The 20,970-nt window shown below is 42.7% G+C and overlaps 1 protein-coding gene across 1 annotated transcript in view; it reads left to right on the top strand.

The window, feature by feature from the left end:
• The window catches only part of LOC118357635 (rhomboid-related protein 1-like), a 64,866-nt gene extending 45,405 nt beyond the window's left edge, over nt 1–19,461 (top strand). The window contains exons 6-8 of the mRNA XM_052478393.1: nt 6,994–7,094; nt 12,295–12,355; nt 13,459–19,461. Coding sequence (XP_052334353.1) covers nt 6,994–7,094; nt 12,295–12,355; nt 13,459–13,730 — 434 coding nt within the window. The 3' untranslated portion in view covers nt 13,731–19,461. The remainder of the gene's footprint in view (nt 1–6,993; nt 7,095–12,294; nt 12,356–13,458) is intronic.
• The last annotated feature ends 1,509 nt before the right edge of the window (nt 19,462–20,970 follow it).

Raw genomic sequence — 20,970 nt, 5'->3', positions numbered from 1 at the left:
CGAATCTCACCATACCTTCTATGCTATGCAATCTGGTTTCAGAGCGGGTCATGGGTGCACCTCAGCCACGCTCAAGGACCTAAATTATATCTTAACCGCCATCGATAAGAAACATTACTGTGCAGCCGTATTCATTGATCTGGCCAAGGCTTTCGACTCTGTCAATCACCACATCCTCATCGGCAGACTCGACAGCCTTGGTTTCTCAAATGATTGCCTCGCCTGGTTCACCAACTACTTCTCTGATAGAGTTCAGTGTGTCAAATCCGGACCTCTGGCAGTCTCTATGGGGGTGCCACAGGGTTCAATTCTTGGACCAACTCTCTTCTCTGTATACATCAATGATGTCGCTCTTGCTGCTGGTGAGTCTCTGATCCACCTCTACGCAGACGACACCATTCTGTATACTTCTGGCCCTTCTTTGGACACTGTGTTAACAACCCTCCAGGCAAGCTTCAATGCCATACAACTCTCCTTCCGTGGCCTCCAATTGCTCTTAAATACAAGTAAAACTAAATGCATGCTCTTCAAACGATGGCTGCCTGCACCTGCCCGCCTGTCCAACATCACTACTCTGGACGGCTCTGACTGAGAATACGTGGACAACTACAAATACCTAGGTGTCTGGTTAGACTGTAAACTCTCCTTCCAGACCCACATCAAACATCTCCAATCCAAAGTTAAATCTAGAATTGGCTTCCTATTTCGCAACAAAGCATCCTTCACTCATGCTGCCAAACATACCCTTGTAAAACTGACCATCCTACCAATCCTCGACTTCGGCGATGTCATTTACAAAATAGCTTCCAATACCCTACTCAACAAATTGAATGCAGTCTATCACAGTGCAATCCGTTTTGTCACCAAAGCCCCATATACTACCCACGATTGCGACCTGTACGCTCTCGTTGGCTGGCCCTCTCTTCATACTCGTCGCCAAACCCACTGGCACCATGTCATCTACAAGACCCTGCTAGGTAAAGTCCCCCCTTATCTCAGCTCGCTGGTCACCATAGCATCACTCACCTGTAGCACACGCTAAAAACAGGTATATCTCTCTGGTCACCCCCAAAACCAATTCTTTCTTTGGCCGCCTCTCCTTCCAGTTCTCTGCTGCCAATGACTGGAACGAACTACAAAAATCTCTACAACTGGAAACACTTATCTCCCTCACTAGCTTTAAGCACCAACTGTCAGAGCAGCTCACAGATTACTGCACCTGTACATAGCCCACCTATAATTTAGCCCAAACAACTACCTCTTTCCCTACTGTATTTATTTTATTTATTTATTTATTTTGCTTTTGCTTATTTTTATTTCTACTTTGCTTGTTCTTCAACTTGCCTACCTGGTTAAATAAATGTGAAATGAAATATAAATAAATAAATAAGACTTGGAAAATGTGAACACGTGTGTGCAGATCTTGTTCTGTGACGGGAGATGCGCAAATGTCTGCAGACTTGAACCCCAAACAATTTGGATGTGCTTGGGGAATTTTGTCCGGAAAAAAAAAAAAAAATAAAAAATGTCCGCAAATGTAAAAAGTCTGAAAGTCTGAAAGGCTGAACACACCGCAATCCAAAATGTTCTTTAGAAATTAAAAACTTGTTAGAAAATAATTTATTCATCCAGCGTGGATGAATAAAACTACAACTTTAATAACGTTCAGAGAACATTCGAAGAATATTAATTTAAACATACATTCCATTTTCAGAACATTAAAACTTTCCAGAAAAAAACATGTGTAACATTTAAAGAACGTTTTAAGAATGTTATTAAAAACAGTGTTAACAAAACTCTCTCTGTCCTATCTTGTCAAGTGTGTTCAGGTGTGTTAGCCCACTAATTGTGCACACCTGATCTTAATGAGTGCTTGTTTCCTTTCTAAATGAGGTCTATTTGAATAGACTGATATGTACGAGTAAAAAAACTAACATGGCATGCTAGCTCCGGATAAAAACGTTTGTAGAGGTTTACCAGTCGGGAAACTTATGGTTTCTTTCCCAGAACCAATGGGAAACCAAAAGCGTACGTTCACACAACTTACAATGATCCAAATGTGTTAGATGGGCATGTACAAATAGGGCAACAAGAACTCAAACTAAGCAATTCTCTGATAGGATTGAAATAGCCTCTATTGAAAAGAGCTCTGACAGGGAGACTTTCAGAGCTCTGAGTTTGGTTTAAAGCACCTGAATTTGGTTTAAAGCTGAGGCAAAATACAGTGTAGTACATTTGAACAGTTGGTATTGATTTAACGTATGCAACTTGTGTAATTTCACAGAAGTAGACACAATGTAGGATTATCAAAACATATTCAAAAAATATGCAGTCTGGTTAATGGCAAATTATGTGGGATCAGATATCAGACACGGTCATCTCTTTTCTGTGACTTGAGAGCGCTGGCAAAATAAAAAGCCTATCCTTCCTTTCACAGTGGGCTATCAACCTAGAAGGAATGGAAGCACTGAGCACAGTCTCATGAAGTGTGTGAATCACATTAATAAATCACCACTGATTGTCCTTGCAGAGTCCCTTCCTGATTCACTTATTGACTCACCAATCAGGAAATGCTGCTCAGTGCATGTCAGTGCTCTGGGTCAATCAGTCCATTGGTGTCCTTGGCTGTCCTAACCGTTTGGGTCATATAATATAATATAAAATAGGTTGAAAATCCTACATCTGTTAGCCAAATGATATGTCCAAAATCACCCCAAATGTGTAACGAGACAACAGTACTTAAGCCTGTTGTGCTATAGAACTACTCTGCTATCCTTTTGAAAACACTAAACATGTTTGCTCTGAAAGCACTGAGGTGGATGCAGAGGCAGCTAGATTTGCCATGTTTTTCTCCCCTCTTAAGAGTAGAATGATTTTTATTGTATCATCTTTTGTTCTCTTCTGTAGCTGCCAGTTGGAGTGACTCAAGAGAAATGTAGCCTTAGGCAGTCGGCACTGGTCTTGGATCAGTGTCCCCTTCCCACATCAGAACCTTATCCATGATAACTCAAATGTGCATGGCTAGCCATTGCTTAGGGGCATAATCTGCTAACATCACTGCTGTGCTGCTTGGTTTAGTTTGACAGGCAGAACACACACTGCACACACACACATACAAAGAGCGGGGGGTAAACTTGATGATGCTTAGAAAATCGTCCCAACAAATAAATCTGTGCTTGAACGGTAAACTGCCATCTCCACACAGAAAAAAATCATCTGAGACCTCACCTCTGGGCTCCTGCTGAGTGAGATATCCCTACGTCTCCAATTCCCTGTAAGCAGGAGAGCCCAGATGACAGGCCCTGGTTCATATATCCGAAGCCTTTTAACCAGAGCTGTGCTAGCAGAAAGAGGGAGCCGTGTGAAACACTTCTGTCATCCCCACGGACTCCTTTCCTTCCCCTTTCTCCCTGCTCCCCCCACTTAACTACAGATGGAGTGGCCCATCAGCGACTAGTGTCAGGTGGCATCTTACTGGGATGTAGCCATGGCGTGGTAACTGCTCTGGCCGCTATAAACACTTATGTTATGACAGCATGCCAGTTTAGCTGCAGTACGACGTCAGGACTGCTCTCTGTGCTGTGTTTCATGGAAACTCATGCATTTGTTCTGTGAATTCACTTTTTCAGTTCAAATAAACACCAAAGCTTCACATCCAGCTCGTCTCAACTTGAAAAAGTGTGGGAGGGGGGCATCTATGGAGAAATCTCCACATTCGATAAATGATGTATTGGAGTTACAATTGAACCGCATTGACTTCATGTTTTTGGGGCTTTGAGGAAGACCTCAGTTGACAGTGCATGTCAGACCAAAAACCAAGCCATGAGGTTGAAGGAATTGTCCATAGAGCTCCGATTACAGGATTGTGTCGAGGCACAGATCTGGGGAAAGGTACCAAAAGAATGATGTAGCATTGAAGGTCCCCAAGAACACAGTGGCCTTGGTTAGGGAGGTGACCAATAAGCCGATGGTCACTCTGACAGAGTTCCTCTTTGGAGATGGGAGAACCTTCCAAAAGGACTATCTGCAGCACTCCACCAATCAGGTCTATATGGTAGAGTGGCCAGACGGAAGCCACTCCTCAGTAAAAGGCACATGACAGCCTGCTTGGACTCTCAGACCATGAGAAACAAGATTATCTGGTCTGATGAAACCAAGCTAGATCTCTTTGGCCTGAAAGCAAAGCGTCACGTCTGGAAGAAAACTGGCACCATCTCTACGGCGAAGCATGGTGGTGGCAGCATCATGCTGTGGGGATGTTTTTCAGCATCGAAGACTGGGATACTAGTCCGGATCAAGGGAAAGATGAAATTAGAAAAGTACAGCAATCCTTGATGAAATCCTGCTCCAGAGAGCTCAGAACCTCAGACTGGGGCGAAGGTTCTATTGACTTCCAACAGGGCAACGACCCTAAGCACGCAGCAAAGACAGAAGGAGTGGCTTCGGGACAAGTCTCTGAATGTCCTTGAGTGGCCCAGCCAGAGCCCTGACTTGAATCCGATGGAACATCTCTGGAGAGATCTGAAAATAGCTGTGCAGCAACGCTCCCCATCCAACCTGACAGAGCTTGAGAGGATCTGCAGAGAAGAATGGGAGAAATTCCCCAAATACAGGTGTGCCAAGGTTGTAGCATCATACCCAAGAAAACTTGAGGCTCTAATCGATGGCGAAGGTGCTTCAATAAAGTACTGCGTAAAGGCTCTGAATACTTATGTAAATGTGATATTTCAGTTATTTAAGAAAAAACAATTCTCAATAAGGTTTGAAGCTGCAAACCTTTTATGAGGACATTTGATCATTAATACATTGTAACCAGAACATGAACCACTGCCAGAAACTGATTCAGCATAGGTTACAAACTTGGGGGATTCAGAAATGATTAAATGTAGGCTAAGAAAAATGTGGAGGGGGAATCCATATCTGTATAATAATTAATAACACTGTTTGAATGGACAAAAGCAAAAATGTATAGTTTGTAGTTCCACACCATAGAATTAGAATTTTCACGCAGCCCAATGTTTTTCCCCAGATGTTCATTTAAAACATCTGGTCAACTGAGTCTGTGTGAAAGGTTTCTTGACTTTAAAGAGATCAGAGAGCACATGTGCCACTCCGTGTGTAATTGCAATTTCTTGGAACCACTAAAAATGAGGCCCCACGGATCTGTACAAGTCTTGAGCTGCTTCACCCACTTCATCAAGCCTTGTATCTTCCATAAATCTATGTAAAATGGACGTGTGAGTGTCGGGGGGATAAATGACTCAGGAAACACACTCCGATTACCATTTGTCATCAGATGATGATCACCACCACAGGCTTGACATGGCACTCTTTAAGGAGCTGTTCTAACTCTCTGTGGTCTCTCTGCATGCACACGCAGAATACCAATGGAACATGTGTTATAGATCTGAGATCAGAATGCCGGCACACCCCTGCTTTAATTAAAAAAGTTACTTTTGATTAATCAGCCCTTTTTCATTTCTGTTATCTGCTCATTTGCATACTTAACAATGGCTGATGGTGTCCTTGTGAGCAACTGCCACTGTCATTTACTTCTCAAGATTATTTTCTACTTCATAGCGAGTATCACTACAACTATATATTACATGGTGATTGTCGGTAGATTGTCAGTAGAACAACAGTGTGACACGTTGTAGAATGATTGCCATATCTTTATGACTTGCACAGTTTCAGACTTGAAAACACATTTTTCGACAAAGCACTTAAGTTTCACTGCGTGATTTGAGACAATAATTAGAGTGAAGGGAGGTTTTCATTAAAAAAATCCTGCTGTAAGTGCTGTGACAATTTGTTTCCTGCACAACTAGACAGTACCTGCTACCCATATAATTACATATAAATATAGTTCAACTGCAGAGATACTTCATTGTTCTACATCTTTCCACCCCAGTCTTTGTCTGGTCACATTAGCTGTTTGCCCCATCATTTAGTTTGCCAGTGCCTGAACCACCTTAAATTAACCAATCGTTTTAAGTTCAGTCTTGCAAAGGAATTGGCCCATAGCCATGCTATGCATATTTCTGATTAGACTTTTCTCATGAATACCGCCAGTCTTATACAGAATTGATGAAATCATCCGGCTGACTGGTCTGAGTAGCATGTCTATTTTGGGAACCCAATTACATTTATCTTCCAGAGTAGTCACACTAGGCTTTTGTTATCATATTAGATGTTGTATAAGATCGTTCATTGGTGTTGGGCATTCATTGACAGTTTTCTTTAGCATCCTAAAGAAATCACAAATCTAATTCAATTCTACTCTACTTCTTTCGATGACACTTTCAGTCATCAAAAGCCAATGCTCAAAGTTTCAGTATAATCTGCACGGGATCAAGAGGACTTCATGGTATTATGGTATTATAGCACGACAACATCATAAAGAAACCCTCTTATGGGCTCCGTGTAATGTGTAGATTATGGTCTTTGTAGCTGCCCATGAGGTTAATATGTGTCCAAATATATAAAATGACATTTTATGACTATGTTCTGTTCTGTTTAACATGACTGTTCTATTTTATGGGCCTGGTGGTGGTGCTGGGACCTGCACTACAGTGTAAGCATGTGCACAGTATGTGGGCGTAAAGAGGGCAAGTCGACTCATGCCAGACAGACGGGATGTGTTATTTTGGTTTCTGGGTGATGTTGGAAGAAAGGTGACTGAAACGGCTGTTTGATGAGTAACCTAACCCTCTCTTCTTCTTTTCCCCTCCCTCCTCCAACATGTTCCTCTTTCACTCACGCTTTCTCTCTTTCTGAACGTCTTCTCGCTCTCCCGCCATCTTTCTCTGCCTCCTTCTCTCCCTCCCCTCTTTCTCTCTCCATCTCTCTCTCTCTCTCTCTCTCTCTCTGTCTCTCTCTCTCTCTCTCTCTCTCTCCATCTCTCTCTCCATCTCTCTCTCTCTCTCTCCATCTCTCTCTCTCTCTCTCTCTCTCTCTCTCTCTCTCTCTCTCTCTCTCTCTCTCTCTCTTCAGGGTCCTTGACGGTGTCCATCACAGACATGCGTGCTCCAGTGGTGGGGGGCTCCGGCGGGGTCTATGCTCTGTGCTCGGCGCATCTGGCCAACGTTGTCATGGTAACTGCCGTCATTATTGCCCCCGTTGTGACGCTTGATAACAGTATCAATGGAGACAAAATGTCAGAGCCATCCCCTTGGAGAGAGCTCCTCCACACAACATCCTCCTGTTTTTGCGTGTTTAGACAGACCGCTGTGCTTGCCGTCATCCTGAAGCTCTGCGGGGGTGGGTGGGATCTTCAATGGAACCGATGAGTTTTACTAAGTGTTCCATGCCCACGAGTGCAGATAGAGAGGGGGTACCTAATCACAGGAGGTTGACTGGGGAGCACGGGCTCGCAGTAATAGCTGGAGTGGAATGGTATAAAACACATGGTTTCCATTCCGTTTGTGCCGTTTCAGCCTTAATAATGCGCTGTGCTCCCCATCCTGTGGTCCCTATCAATATGATGAGTTAAGGACTTTTTATAACTGACTAAGAAGTGCTTTTTGGATAGGCGCCATTAAATAATCCAGAATTGTCCGAAAGGCCCTCTGCAGTGGGTGCATAGACTATTGACTTGACTTGAATACACCTTATCTACACTCCACTCCTTTTCCAGCAAAGGATGTTTTTATTCCACCCTTAATCTGTTATTCATTGTTTTCCTTTGTAATGTATTCTTATTTCCTCTCTATTTAGAGCCAAATCCGATGCATATGGGAATATTAAAGTCAATCTGTTCCTCACTACTCTCTGGATGACTGCTCTGCCAAATGTCCCTGCAACAGAAAACATCAAATGTGTGATCACAGTGTTTGTGTGTGTGTGTGTGTGTGTGTGTGTGTGTGTGTGTGTGTGTGTGTGTGTGTGTGTGTGTGTGTGTGTGTGTGTGTGTGTGTGTGTGTGTGTGTGTGTGTGTGTGTGTGTGTGTGTGTGTGTGTGTGTGTGTGTGTGTGTGTGTGTGTGTGTGTGTGTGTGTGTGTGTGTGTGTGTGAACGTCAGGATCAGTGGGACAGGATGTGTGATGTCTCATCACATTCTGTCAGTGGACTCAAGGCTGTGTAAGAGCTGATGAATCACTCTTAAGTAGAGTAGGCCTTTACTACGGGCAAAAGACACGCCAACAAAAGACTAACTCAAAATGCATCAGCAGCCCCAGAGCAAAGAGTTTAAACTTTGGTCCCTGCTCCCGGCAACTAACCCACTGGTCACACAATAGTTGACTCATTATTACGTCTTGTACTCTGATGTTTTCAAAATGAAAATGAGTTTTGACTCGTTTATGTCTCAGGTCTTTTTACCCCAGATGACCTCATCTGTCTGAAGGCTTGTATCATTGGTTATGTGGATGAGACGATTAAACTGAGGTTTTGACTCACTGCTGTCAAGGCCATCAAAATGATCTAGGTCATTTCCTGTTAAATCGTCCAAATGCCTCTTCATTAAAGTTCAGACTGAACAAGAAGTCTGCACCTCCCCAGCATTTACTTTTTATGTGTGTTGCTCTTATATTTTATAGAAAACTTTTTTACATCTACTCAATCCAAAGTGAAGTGAGAAAAACGTTCAATTTTATTCACCCCATTGTGGGTGTGTGTGCCCCCATATGGAAAAAAAATACTATAGTAAACTGGTCTAAATACTGCAGCATTGCATTATTTATATACTATTGTTTACTGTAGTGTTTTTTGCAGACATGACTGTAGTATACTATAGAATTCACTGTGGAGTTTTTGCAGACATGACTGTAGTATACTATGGAATTCACTGTGAAGTTTTTGCAGACAGGCAGTGCTTGACTTGGGCCGGAACTCTCCAGAGCGCCTTACCGGCATACCGGCTCCACTATAAAGTACCCTATCGCCGGCCCAGATTCACACATGGAGGCAAAAAAGGTTGCTCAAAGGCGGGATCTGCATTGACTAGCAATGGAGAGTGGGCATTCATTTTCTGATTCCGCTTTGCCACTAGTCTGTTAATCTGCGTGATAGTCGGCTGTTCGATTGAAAATGCACCAAAATGAATGTGCATAATGCGCTGTTCCAAGTTGTGAAACGAGGGTTCGTAAGGTCATGGAAATTAGCTTCATCATTTTTGTTAATGTAATTCATGAAGACACACTTTTAAAGATTAACAATCACTTACAAATCACCATATCAGCCATTATCAGAATGACCTGTGTGTGTGTGTGTGTGTGTGCGTGTGCGTGTGCGTGTGCGTGTGTGCGTGCATGTGGGGTGCCATTGCCCGAGGAGAGAGAATGCGACATTTCAGCAGCAGGTATTAAATACTGACAGACAACAGACTAACTAAATGGCTAAGTGGAAACAGGTTCTCTGGAGTGATGAATCACGCTTCACCATCTGCCAGTCGGATCTGGGTTGGGCAGATGCCAGGAGAATGCTACCTGCCCCAATGCATAGTGCCAACTGTAAAGTTTGGTGGATGAGAAATAATGGTCTGGGGCTGTTTTTCCTGGTTCGGGCTAGGCCCCTTAGTTCCAGTGACGGAAATCTTAACGTGACAGCGTACAATGACATTCTAGATGATTCTATGCTTCCAACTTTGTGGCAACAGTTGTCCATACAGAGGTCCATACAGAAATGGTTTGTCGAGATCAGTGTGGTAGAACTCGACTGGACTGCACAGAGCCCTGACCTCAACCCCATCAAACACCTTTGGGATGAATTGGAAGGCCTAATCGCCCAACAGCAGTGCCCGATCTCACTAGTGCTCTTGTGGCTGAATGGAAGCAAGTCCTCGCAGCAATTTTAATTTAAATGTATTTATTTAAACTTTATTTAACTAGGCAAGTCAGTTAAGAACAAATTCTTATTTACAATGACGGCCTACACTGGCTAAACCCTAACCAGGATGATGCTGGGCAAACTGTGCACTGCCCTATGGGACCCCACGGGATCGATCCAGAGTCTGTAGTGACACCTCTCGCACTGCAATGCAGTGCTATAGACCGCTGCTCCACTCGGAAGCCTAAATGCAATGTTCCAACATCTATTGGAAAGCCTTTCCAGAAGGGTGGAGGCTGTTATAGCAGCAAAAGGGGGACCAACTGCATATTAATGCCTATGATTTTGTCGTGAGATGTCAGACAAGACGGTGTCCACATACTTTTGGTAATGTAGTGTACCTCACTTTGAGGTAGCCAACCTTATTCATTTGATCCCTGATTCATTGAATGAGGGAATCATTCTACAAAGAAAACCAAATACTCTTATGTCGCAATATTTTATATCAACGGTGGCAACCATCCTCCATTCCATAAAAAAATCTGCCGTTTCCAGCTACAATAGTCATTTACAACATGTATTTCTGATCAATTTGATGTTATTTTAATGGACAAAAAAAAAGGTGCTTTTCTTTCAAAAACAAGGACATTTCTAAGAGACCCCACACTTTTGAACGGTGGTGTATTTTTCGTTATGTGTCGGAACCCAGTAAGACTAGCTGTCGCCATTGGCGTGGGCTAATGGGGATCCTTATAAATCTAATAATACATCAAAAACACCTGCTGACGAGGGTTAGCTAACATTTCCCAGCTACCAGACTACGTTAGTTACTGTTAAATTAGGGGAACACCTCGACCGGAACATAAGACACACATGTTCGTAGCAGACCACCCATTGAGTTGGGTCAACAGTTCTGAGCAATGCGACGGACCAGACAACACCTAAGCAAAAGTATAACATGTTTATTATAATTGTAACACCTAAACTTTAGACACGGATTCTAGGCCCATTAAAGGGAAACAGCACAGAGGCAGATATAAAGAACAAGTTCATTAATGTTTGGAGGATTAGGTTTGCTTGTTTGACAGATAACACACATTAACAAGAGTACACCAAAATGACTTCTTAGATTTGTTACTTCCACTAGTATCCCCACAATTGAAGGATACTACAGTGTGTAGTATATGCTTTTCCAGTATACTACACAAATCTATAGCAAGCACTACACGATCGAGGGATACTACAGTGTGGAGTATAGGATTCTACAGTTTGCTACAGAATTCTATAGTAGGTACTATACAATTATATAGTAAACTGTAGTATTTGTTGTGGGGGTGTGTGCGTGCATTATCATTAAATTATGTTTGTCTGCAATTCTCTAACTTAAATCATTCTGCGTTTGTGTATATGTCGCTCATGTTTTTATGTTTGTGGTGCTCATCAGATTCCTCCCCCTGAACGACAGGACTCACACAAGTACAGTTACTGTGCGTTCCCGAGATGTCTCCGACTCTAACAGCTAGTGATGGAAGTTTGCTCGTGTATGAATGTGGAATTACAAGCCTTTCAAGGAGAGCGTATAGAAATAATGTCGAACTGTCTTTACCTATAGTGTAAAAAAAATAAAAATACATCTTGAGCGACAAGCTGAAGACAATAAGAGGATGAAATTATTAGCGAGATTAGCGTTGCTCATAAGAATGAAGACATCTAAAAACAGACACTTATTTTCGGAAGCGGACAGCGTCTTTTGACGCTGCAATGCAAAGAAAAGTATTCAGCTTTCAGAATATTGTACTGCAAGCACCCTATTATCCTCTTGTCTCTGTGGAGGTACAGCTTCAATCAAATCCCTAAGCTTGGTGTTGAGACAGTCAAAATGGAGGACACACTTCTCTCCGCCGAGAGCACAGTCATGTAAAACAAACCCTACTTCAGTAAGGAAAACACTCATCCTTTATTTGTGATATTATTGCACTTTATTGAGTCCTGCCGTCCCACAGGCATATCAATCAAATGAGCAGAGTCATGTTTATAGGACTCCACTTTATTGACTTTCTTTAGTATCTTCAATCTTGCCTGCCTGGCTTCCTCTGCATGGAGAAAAACACTGCTGCTCCCTCCGGTTCTCCCAGGACCCAGAGGACGTGAAGAGGGATGTGATTGGTGCAATTCTTCATCCTGTGGAATAAATACGTTATTGTGAGGCAAAAGGATTTTGTTTTATCCCAGGAGGAACACATGCTTTTTATTGGGCCGTTCTCATCCTCCGTTAAGGTATCTTAACCCTGATTAATAGATTGTTAGCGAGGTGAAACCACCAAATGGAGACCAGCCAGGTGGATAATTATTTCTCTGTCTAGTAGGCCTATTCTCATCCTGCCTGTATTGAAATGGATTTCTGATCGCTCTGTGTTCTACATACATTCCTTACAGAATGCACAGATGGTGGAGATACTGTGTAAGCTGTAAATATGCAGGTCTTCGGAACTGACTGTGTTTGACTTGCCTCTTTCGCTCTGTGTTGCAGAACTGGGCCGGCATGCGTTGTCCATACAAGCTCCTCCGCATGATTCTGGCTCTGGTGTGCAGTAAGTTTCATACTATATCCATATATCCATTCCATAGCCACACTATATTCATTCTCGAGAGCCATTGGTGTTATGGTCATAGCTGCATCCAGACATAATTGGTGTGCGTATAACACCCCTTAACTTTAAGCCTTCCTCATGTCCACACAACTGCTGACAGTATAATTTAATTGCGAGGTAATTATAACTTGAGTGGGATTTATTGGCCTCCTGAAATGGAGATATTGTTCTAGTGCAGTTGTTAATTGGGAGGAATGAGTGGTCCTCGGGTTACATGTTGGTTATGTTGCATTTTGTTCCGATGATATTACTCGTGCTGTATGGCAGTGACTTTTCCCCACATGGGGGCCAATTCACTACGACTTTCGATACTGTTCGATATTTCCCCTCCATCTGTCCCTCGTCTGATTCTAAACCTCAACCTAGCCTATCCTTAGCCATCCTTAGCTATCCGTTAACAGAGCCTTAGCCTTATCATAGCCCTATCCTTAGCCAGAACCCTATCCGTTAACAGAGCCTTAGCCTTATCATAGCCCTATCCTTAGCCAGAACCCTATCCGTTAACAGAGCCTTAGCCTTATCATAGCCCTATCCTTAGCCAGAACCCTATCCGTTAACATAGCCTTAGCCTTATCATAGCCCTATCCTTAGCCAGAACCCTATCCGTTAACATAGCCTTAGCCTTATCATAGCCCTATCCTTAGCCAGAACCCTATCCGTTAACATAGCCTTAGCCTTATCATAGCCCTAGTCTTGGCCAGAAGTGTAACTCTTATGTTATCTGCACCCTGGCTTTTGCTTCCAACTGAACTGTACTCAAAACCATAAATCTATCTGCCAAATCCCACATTTCAACTGATATTGATGGCTTATGATACAATATACTTTATTGTCCATTTACATGGAAATTCATTTTGTGATGTCAGCACACAAATACACAAACACAATACAATATATTACATGCAGTAAGGAAAACTGGAAAGTTAGTACACAAGCCACAAATGTACATTTTCACATATCAAATCTGAATCTGAATCTCTTATGTCCCACTGTTCAGTAGCCTAATGGGGGAGGAGATAAACATCCTCTCCTTTCCATTGCAGTGAGTTCGGAGGTGGGCCGTGCAGTGTGGCTGCGCTTCTCCCCGCCCTTGCCCTCCTCAGGGCCCCAGCCCAGCTTCATGGCCCACCTGTCGGGGGCGGTGGTAGGCATCAGCATGGGCCTGCTCATCCTGCGCAGCTATGAAGAGAGCCTGCAGAAGCAGTGCTCCTGGTGGGTCATCGTCTTCTCCTTCATCACGTTCCTTCTCTTTGCGATTTTCTGGAACATCTTCGCCTACGAGCTGCTAGGGGTGCAGCTCCCGCCTGCTCCCTGACACCAAGAAGCTCCCTCCCACTCCATTACATTGCCCGTCTCATTGTCATATGTCAAGACCCGTCCACTTTACCATATCCTTTTCCTGTCCCCTCAGCCAACCTCCCAACAACACCATTCAAAACACCATACATTTCACTTAAAACTGTACAGGGCAGGTATTGTTCTTTCCATGTACCCATATCATCAAAAAATGATATCTGTTTTGTGGTGGGAGGGAATTTGGTAGCAACATATGCAGGTGAAACCTGTGTAGCTCTCTTCATATCCTCATTGTGGAGCAGCTATGTAAAAAGGTCATCCCTTTTTGTCTTTTGTGTTGAAGCTTTACCCACCTCAAGGTTGAACCTGTCAGCGAGCCATTTTGATTAATACCAATGCAGCTTCAGCTTCTCCTGTGTTCAGAGTGGGTTCATGACCCTCTAGGTGCTTCTTACTGGACAGGTGTGCGTTCTGTCAGTATCCCTCACTGCCCCTTTTAAAGCCATGAGGCAGCAGGGCACCAGTGTTCTATTGCTCAACATGCACCTAAACACAAGATCTACACTGTGGAATAATGATAGGAATTCACAGGAATAGGCATTACATGTAACAAGGCATGCAGCTAAGGAAGTATAGAGGTGGAAAAGACAAGAGGGGAGAGGGGGAAAAAAATGCTGAAACTGTGACATCCTTCCTCCTCGCCGTCACCACCGTGGTGCTCATGTCCGTAGCCATTGTCACTCTCCTTTTCCACCCAACCTAAATGCTTCAGCAGGTTAGCATAATCTCTACCACTACCATATGCTAACCTGCTAAGCACCAGCATCTCATCTTGCTAATGCTATAAGGTCGTAACTAAAACGCTTGCTCTGTGCACCTTGGACACACCAGCCCTCACCCTTCTGTGTTGCCATCTCCAAGAACAACAACTGCCTGATGCTGTCGGTGTGGGAACGCAAAGAGAGAGATGCACACACTGTCAATTCTCACTCTAACACACTGAACTGGGGAGGGCAACGGACATGTTATCATCGCCTGACCTCTGACCTCTGTGCCCCAGCGGGCATTGGGGTCGGTCTGTCGAGGCCCAGTCTATACCTCAGTGTCTCATTCTTAGGGACTGTACACTTTTGTAAAGGAATGTAAGCATAAAAAAAAAGTGTTAATAATTTATTTCTGTTTTTCCTTTGATAGTGGATGTGGATATTATATGTTCATAATTAAGAGTATATTTACTTGTATTTTTTTCCTTGTTTGGGAAAAGAAAAGAAGAAAACGTTTCAAACGGTGCAGACTTAATGCTATGATTGTTCTTACGATTACTCTTACAATACAGCTTTGTTCCTCTGAAAATAATCAGCGAGCAGAAATCCCTGGTTACTATGACGAATGAACACCAATGACGCAGGTTACACTCGTCTTTATACATCTTAGTGCTTTTAAAGAATAAGCCATAGAAGAACCAATTCAACATAGACATGGAAAACAAAGGATGAGTAAAAACAGTCCGTGCCTGATTTATAGTATATGCTTTGGTGAATGTTTCTGCCGTGTAGTCGTCATTATTAAGGTCAAAGCTGATCAAATATTTAATATGTTATGTGGTAAATGAAAGACAGGATGACAAAGCCAAACTCTTTGTGCAAGAACATGCTTGAGAAATGCTGGACTGTTAAACATGAAATATTTGTTGTTCAACACATCTTAACAACTTGGTTGGCCGATAGAATATTCAGACACAGCATTACTGTATGATTGACAGATTCCAAATCACCCCAGTGTGGTGATGCCTGACTAGTCTTTTTTGGTTAATGACACATTTTGGATAGAGGAACATGCCCAAAATTAGCTCATTGTCTGAACCAAGCATTTGCTAAACTTGAAATTACATTTCCTCATCTGTATTATTTTTTTCAGTTTGTCAGCTAATTCATGTGAATGGTTTCATCTGACTGCTTTAGAGAAGTTTTAGTTTCCAATGTTGATAGTTGGTCACAGACATAATCCTCAGCATACATGATTGTCACTGACAGATGATACTCGTAAACCATAGAATCCATAGGACATTAACACAGAAAAGGCAATGGGGCCTACATAGGGCTAGAAACGAAATATTGGTAAAACTGTTAATAGGAGTAGGAACCTTCCCGAAAATGAAAACTAAAGGGGATGATGAAAGCTGAAGTACAAGGTACAAGCATCTATTTCCCCACTCTTAAAAACACACCCAGGTCTCAGTTAAGTTATTTGTCAACCGGCTGTTCAGTCTCAAATAAGTCTCCAATTCTGTATTCATAGACATGTTCATTTTTTCTCTCTTTTCACCATCGCGTATGAGACAGCCGTCGGAGGAATTAAGAAGTGCGTATATCTTAATTAAGCAGGCAGAGAAGAGGCGACGGGAGTAGTTTATTACCCGTCTGCAAGCCAAATGACTTCACCTTGGGCTGCATCCAAACAGAGCAGTATTAACAACACATCTTCTACAAAAGCCCATCCAATCCCACACTCTCCTTTTGGCTGAGACGCCCCTGCTTTGTCCAGACATCCGAGGATCTGGAGGGAGAGGCATAAATGCTGTGACGAAGGAGCAAGTGTCAATCTACAGGCTGACATATGTGACCGTTTTAGATGGTGCCAATGTGTGTCCATGAGCGATGGCGGGAGAGGGGGAACAGAGGAGGAGGATTGGAGATGGCACCACTCATAAAGCACCATTGGGGTCAAAGCAACTGTGTGTGCCTTCATATCTTGTCTTCTACCCATCACAATGCCTCGGGCGTCCGAAATGATGTATGGCTGTTACGTGGGGCTCTGTTCTACCAGGACCCGGGGCTCCACCACTGTAAACATGATCTATTTTTCTTTAAGTAGATGTGAAAGGCTGCATGATGCTGATTTAATTGCTGTCTTTTATGTGACATGTTTGTTTTCATCTGGTGAAGAGTAGGATAGGGGCCAGCCAACCATACCATGTGATCCATTATATAAATGATGCTCTATTGATTAGAACCCCACCACCACCACCACCACCACCACCTCTTTAGTGAGTGGTCTACTGGTCCCCGCCCCCTTCACATTCAAATGTGCAAACAAAGCTATGCGGACACCCTTTCAAATTAGTGGATTCAGCTATTTCAGCCACATCCGTTGATGACAGGTGTATAAAATTGAGCATGCAGCTATACAATCTCAAAAGACAAACATTGTCAGTAGAATGGCCTTACTGAAGAGCTCAGTGACTTTCAACGTGGCACCGTCATAGGATGCCACCTTTCCAACAAGTCAGTTCCTCAAATTTCTGCCTTGTTTGAGCTGCCCTGGTCAACTGTCAGTGCTGTTATTGTGAAATGGAAACATCTAGGAGAAACAACGGTTCAGCCGTGAAGTGGTAGGCAACACAAGCACACAGAATGGGGCCGCCAAATGCTGAAGCGCGTAGTGCTTAAAAATCGCCTGTCCTTGGTTGCAACACTCACTACAAAGTTCCAAACGGCCTCTGGAAGCAACATCAGCACAATAACTGTTGGTCGGGAGCTTCATGAAATGGTTTTCTATGGCAGAGCAGCCGTACACAAGCCTAAGATCACCATGCGCAATGCAAAGTGTCGACTGGAGTGGTGTAAAGCTCGCCGCAATTGGACTCTGGAGCAGTGGAAACGCATTCTCTGGAGTGATGAATCAGGCTTCACCATCTAGCAGTCTGACAGACTAATCTTTGTTTGGCAGATGCCAGGAGAAAGCTTCCTGCCCCAATACATAGTGCCAACTGTAAAGCTTGGCAGAGGAGGAATAATGGTCTGGGGCTGTTATTTATGGTTCGGGCTAGGCTCCTTAGTTCCAGTGAAGGGAAATCTTCCATAAAGACATGGTTGGTGTAGATCGGTGTGGAAGAACCTGGCCTGCACAGAGCCCTGACCTCAACCCCATCAAATACCTTTGGGATGAATTGGAACACTGACTGTGAGCCAGGCCTAAATCGCCCAACATCAGTGCCCGACCTCACTAATGCTCTTGTGGCTGAATGGAAGCAAGTCCTCGCAGCAATGTTCCAACATCTCGTGGAAAGCCTTCCCAGAAGAGTGGAGGCTGTTATAGCAGCAAAGAGAAGACCAACTCCATATTAATGCCCATGATTTAGAATGAGATGTTCAACAAGCAGGTGTCCACATACTCTTGGTTATGTAGTGTATTTGTCAGTGTCCATGAATAGCCTAACATTTTGAAGGAAGGAAGGATCGGTATTGAACCACATCACCATTAAAGGACGTCACTGTTAAAACCAATGATATATATAAATCCTTGATTGCTGATGCTAATGTATGTATTGGCCAATGACAGGCTTTGAAACCACTGGTCGGCCATATTGGCACTCCTCAGAAAAGCATTCCTCAATAAGAATGAATGGAATTCTAAATCTTCTCTAGTGTGTATATTTAAATGATTGGTTAAAACAAAAAGTGGGACCAACATACCACCTTGCCATGTGCCCTCCATTTTCCTTGGATGCATCAACCCCATAGTTGACATCATCTATGGGGCCGTTCTCAAACCCCTTTCCCTGTTCATCCTTTCTGTGTTCATGTCTAAATGCAACATAACTTTTGTAGCAAGCATATTTGAGATTTATACTGTTATTAGAGACTCCAGCCTCTTGTGTTTTGACATCATTGAGCTTTTTTGCACTTGTTGTAATGTGGTAAACTGACATGTCCTCGTGCCAATATGTTATTGTGCCATTTTGCTCTTTATGCTTTCATTGGTATTACCTCTTTACCCCAATGTTTTGTGCTCTTACGGATAACGCCTTGTTACAACTAGTGCGTCATCATCCTAAACTTAGCAATGGGAGAGGGGGCTTGGCTTTTGCGCGTGTGTGTGATTAAAGGCATCAGGTTATGAGGGTCACTGCACTGCGTCACTGTCCTGATCTTTATATAGTATGGATATGTAGATCAACCAACCTTAATTATATCGATACCTGCTCTAAGCTGATGCTTGTGAACAAGCAGGTTGCCTTCTCCCAGTACGTGTCAGTGGTGTACTACTTGAACATGGGGTACTTTAATGCTGTACTGTATGAGGCAGGCTACTGTAGCTCATTCGACAGATAAACTGTTATTTTAAATAAAAATCAAAGCAAGCAAACCAGCGCATTACTTTTTCAGTATCAACTTCTAATATTAATTCATTTGAGCGCAGTGGAATCCACACATGGTTTGACCAACATACAACAATCACCAGTGCTGAATAGTTATCCAAGTTGTTTTCATCTATGTCTAGACCATTAGAATACCCAGTATATATAGGTTTTGAATGCAGCATATGGTACAGTAGTTATGGATAACTGAGGCAGTTTGGTTTATGGTCATATGTGTGCTGCTGTGGTAGTTTACACTGGCTGTTCTCTTGCATTGATAAAAATGTTGCCAAGCTTAGGAGGTTAAGCCTCCAAATCCAGACCAGAAGTTGTGCCAAAACAGCGTTTACAAAATAATGAATAAAAAATTAATAGAGAGGCTATTTTTCTCTGGGTCACAAAATGTATGTAAATATGGATAGTTTATATTAAATTCCTCATTAATTATTTAATGATGTATTGTACTTTTTAAATGTTCTGAATTGAACCCTTTTATATTGTATATATTTATGTTTTATTTTGTACTGTTCATTGTACTTGCTTTAATTTCGGAACAATACGAATAAAGAACAATACTGTGGAAATGTCTCATCTTCCCACTGCTATATTACTAGCCTCCTTGTCCTTGTACATATCATCAAGTGGGCACTGGGCACTACACATTGTGGGTACATGGGGTGAGTTAACCACACACAGTGCCAGATGCAAAATCAATCCTGTTTAATATCAAAGACGTATTTGCAAGTTACACTATACAAATCTACTGTAGACGTAAAGACAAAATACTATATTGTCATGATGTTGAGGTAGCCTTCTTTCATCAGTCATATTCTCCAAAGTTAAAGGCCTAGCAAGGTTGTTTGTTGAAGTTAAACAGGGTTTACTTTGTCCTCTGTCTCTTAGCTGGCCTGTCATTGGTCTCTGGGACTGTCTTATTGTCTCTAGATTGTGACGTCCTTCGTCAGGGGAAGCTGCAGCTGATTGGCTACACCCATGCCCACAAACACAGCTCCACCCTATGGGGCGTCCATTCCTGTTCGCTGTTCACTGAGCGAGATGGAGGAGGCGGGTCAACAAACAACAGCATAGACTACAGCACAGGTTTTTCACATCCCCCTCCTGTCTCTCACACAAACAAACCAGGAGCAATGGACATGGAGCAATACTACAATGTTGCAGATAGATCATATTTTGACCAACTGAATATTTTTCAAAAAAAGTGCATTCCAGAGCACAGGTTAACACTCTAACCAAGTTGCTATCCCACCTTTGTTAAGTGTTTAACTTAAGTGTTTTACTTTTAGCTCGGACAAAACAGAGATGCTTATTCTAGGTCCCAAGAAACAAAGAGATCTTCTGTTGAATCTGACAATTAATCTTAATGGTTGTACAGTCGTCTCAAATAAAACTGTGAAGGACCTCGGCGTTACTCTGGACCCTGATCTCTCTTTTGACGAACATATCAAGACTGTTTCAAGGACAGCTTTCTTCCATCTATGTAACTTTGCAAAAAGCAGAAACATTCTGTCCAAAAATTAATCCATCCTTTTGTCACTTCTAGGTTAGACTACTGCAATGCTCTACTTTCCGGCTACACGGATAAAGCACTAAATAAACTTCAGTTAGTGCTAAACACAGCTGATAGAATCCTGACTAGAACCAAAAAATGTGATCCTCTTACTCCAGTGCTAGCCTCTCTACACTGGCTTCCTGTTAAGGCAAGGGGCTGATTTCAAGGTTTTACTGCTAACCTACAAAGCATTACATGGGCTTGCTCCTACCTATCTTTCCGATTTGGTTCTGCCGTACATACCTACACGTATGCTACGGTGTCACTTTCTGACCTTAGTTATTTTATTATGTCTTTGTTTTAGTATGGTCAGGGCGTGAGTTGGGTGGGTTGTCTATGTTTCTTTTTCTATGTTTTGGGATTTCTGTGTTTGGCCTGGTATGGTTCTCAATCAGAGGCAGCTGTTTATCGTTGTCCCTGATTGAGAACCATATTTAGGTTTCACTTTTGAGTTGTGGGTGATTCTTTTCCGTGTTAGTTACCACACGAGACCGTTTTGTTTGTGTCACGTTGTTATTTTGTATTTTTGTAGTGTTCAGTTTGTCTTAT

The sequence above is a fragment of the Oncorhynchus keta genome, chromosome 24 (genome assembly GCF_023373465.1).
Source record: "Oncorhynchus keta strain PuntledgeMale-10-30-2019 chromosome 24, Oket_V2, whole genome shotgun sequence".
NCBI lineage: Eukaryota > Metazoa > Chordata > Actinopteri > Salmoniformes > Salmonidae > Oncorhynchus > Oncorhynchus keta.
Note: the sequence above shows the minus strand (reverse complement) of the source record. Positions and strands in the feature narration are given on the sequence as shown.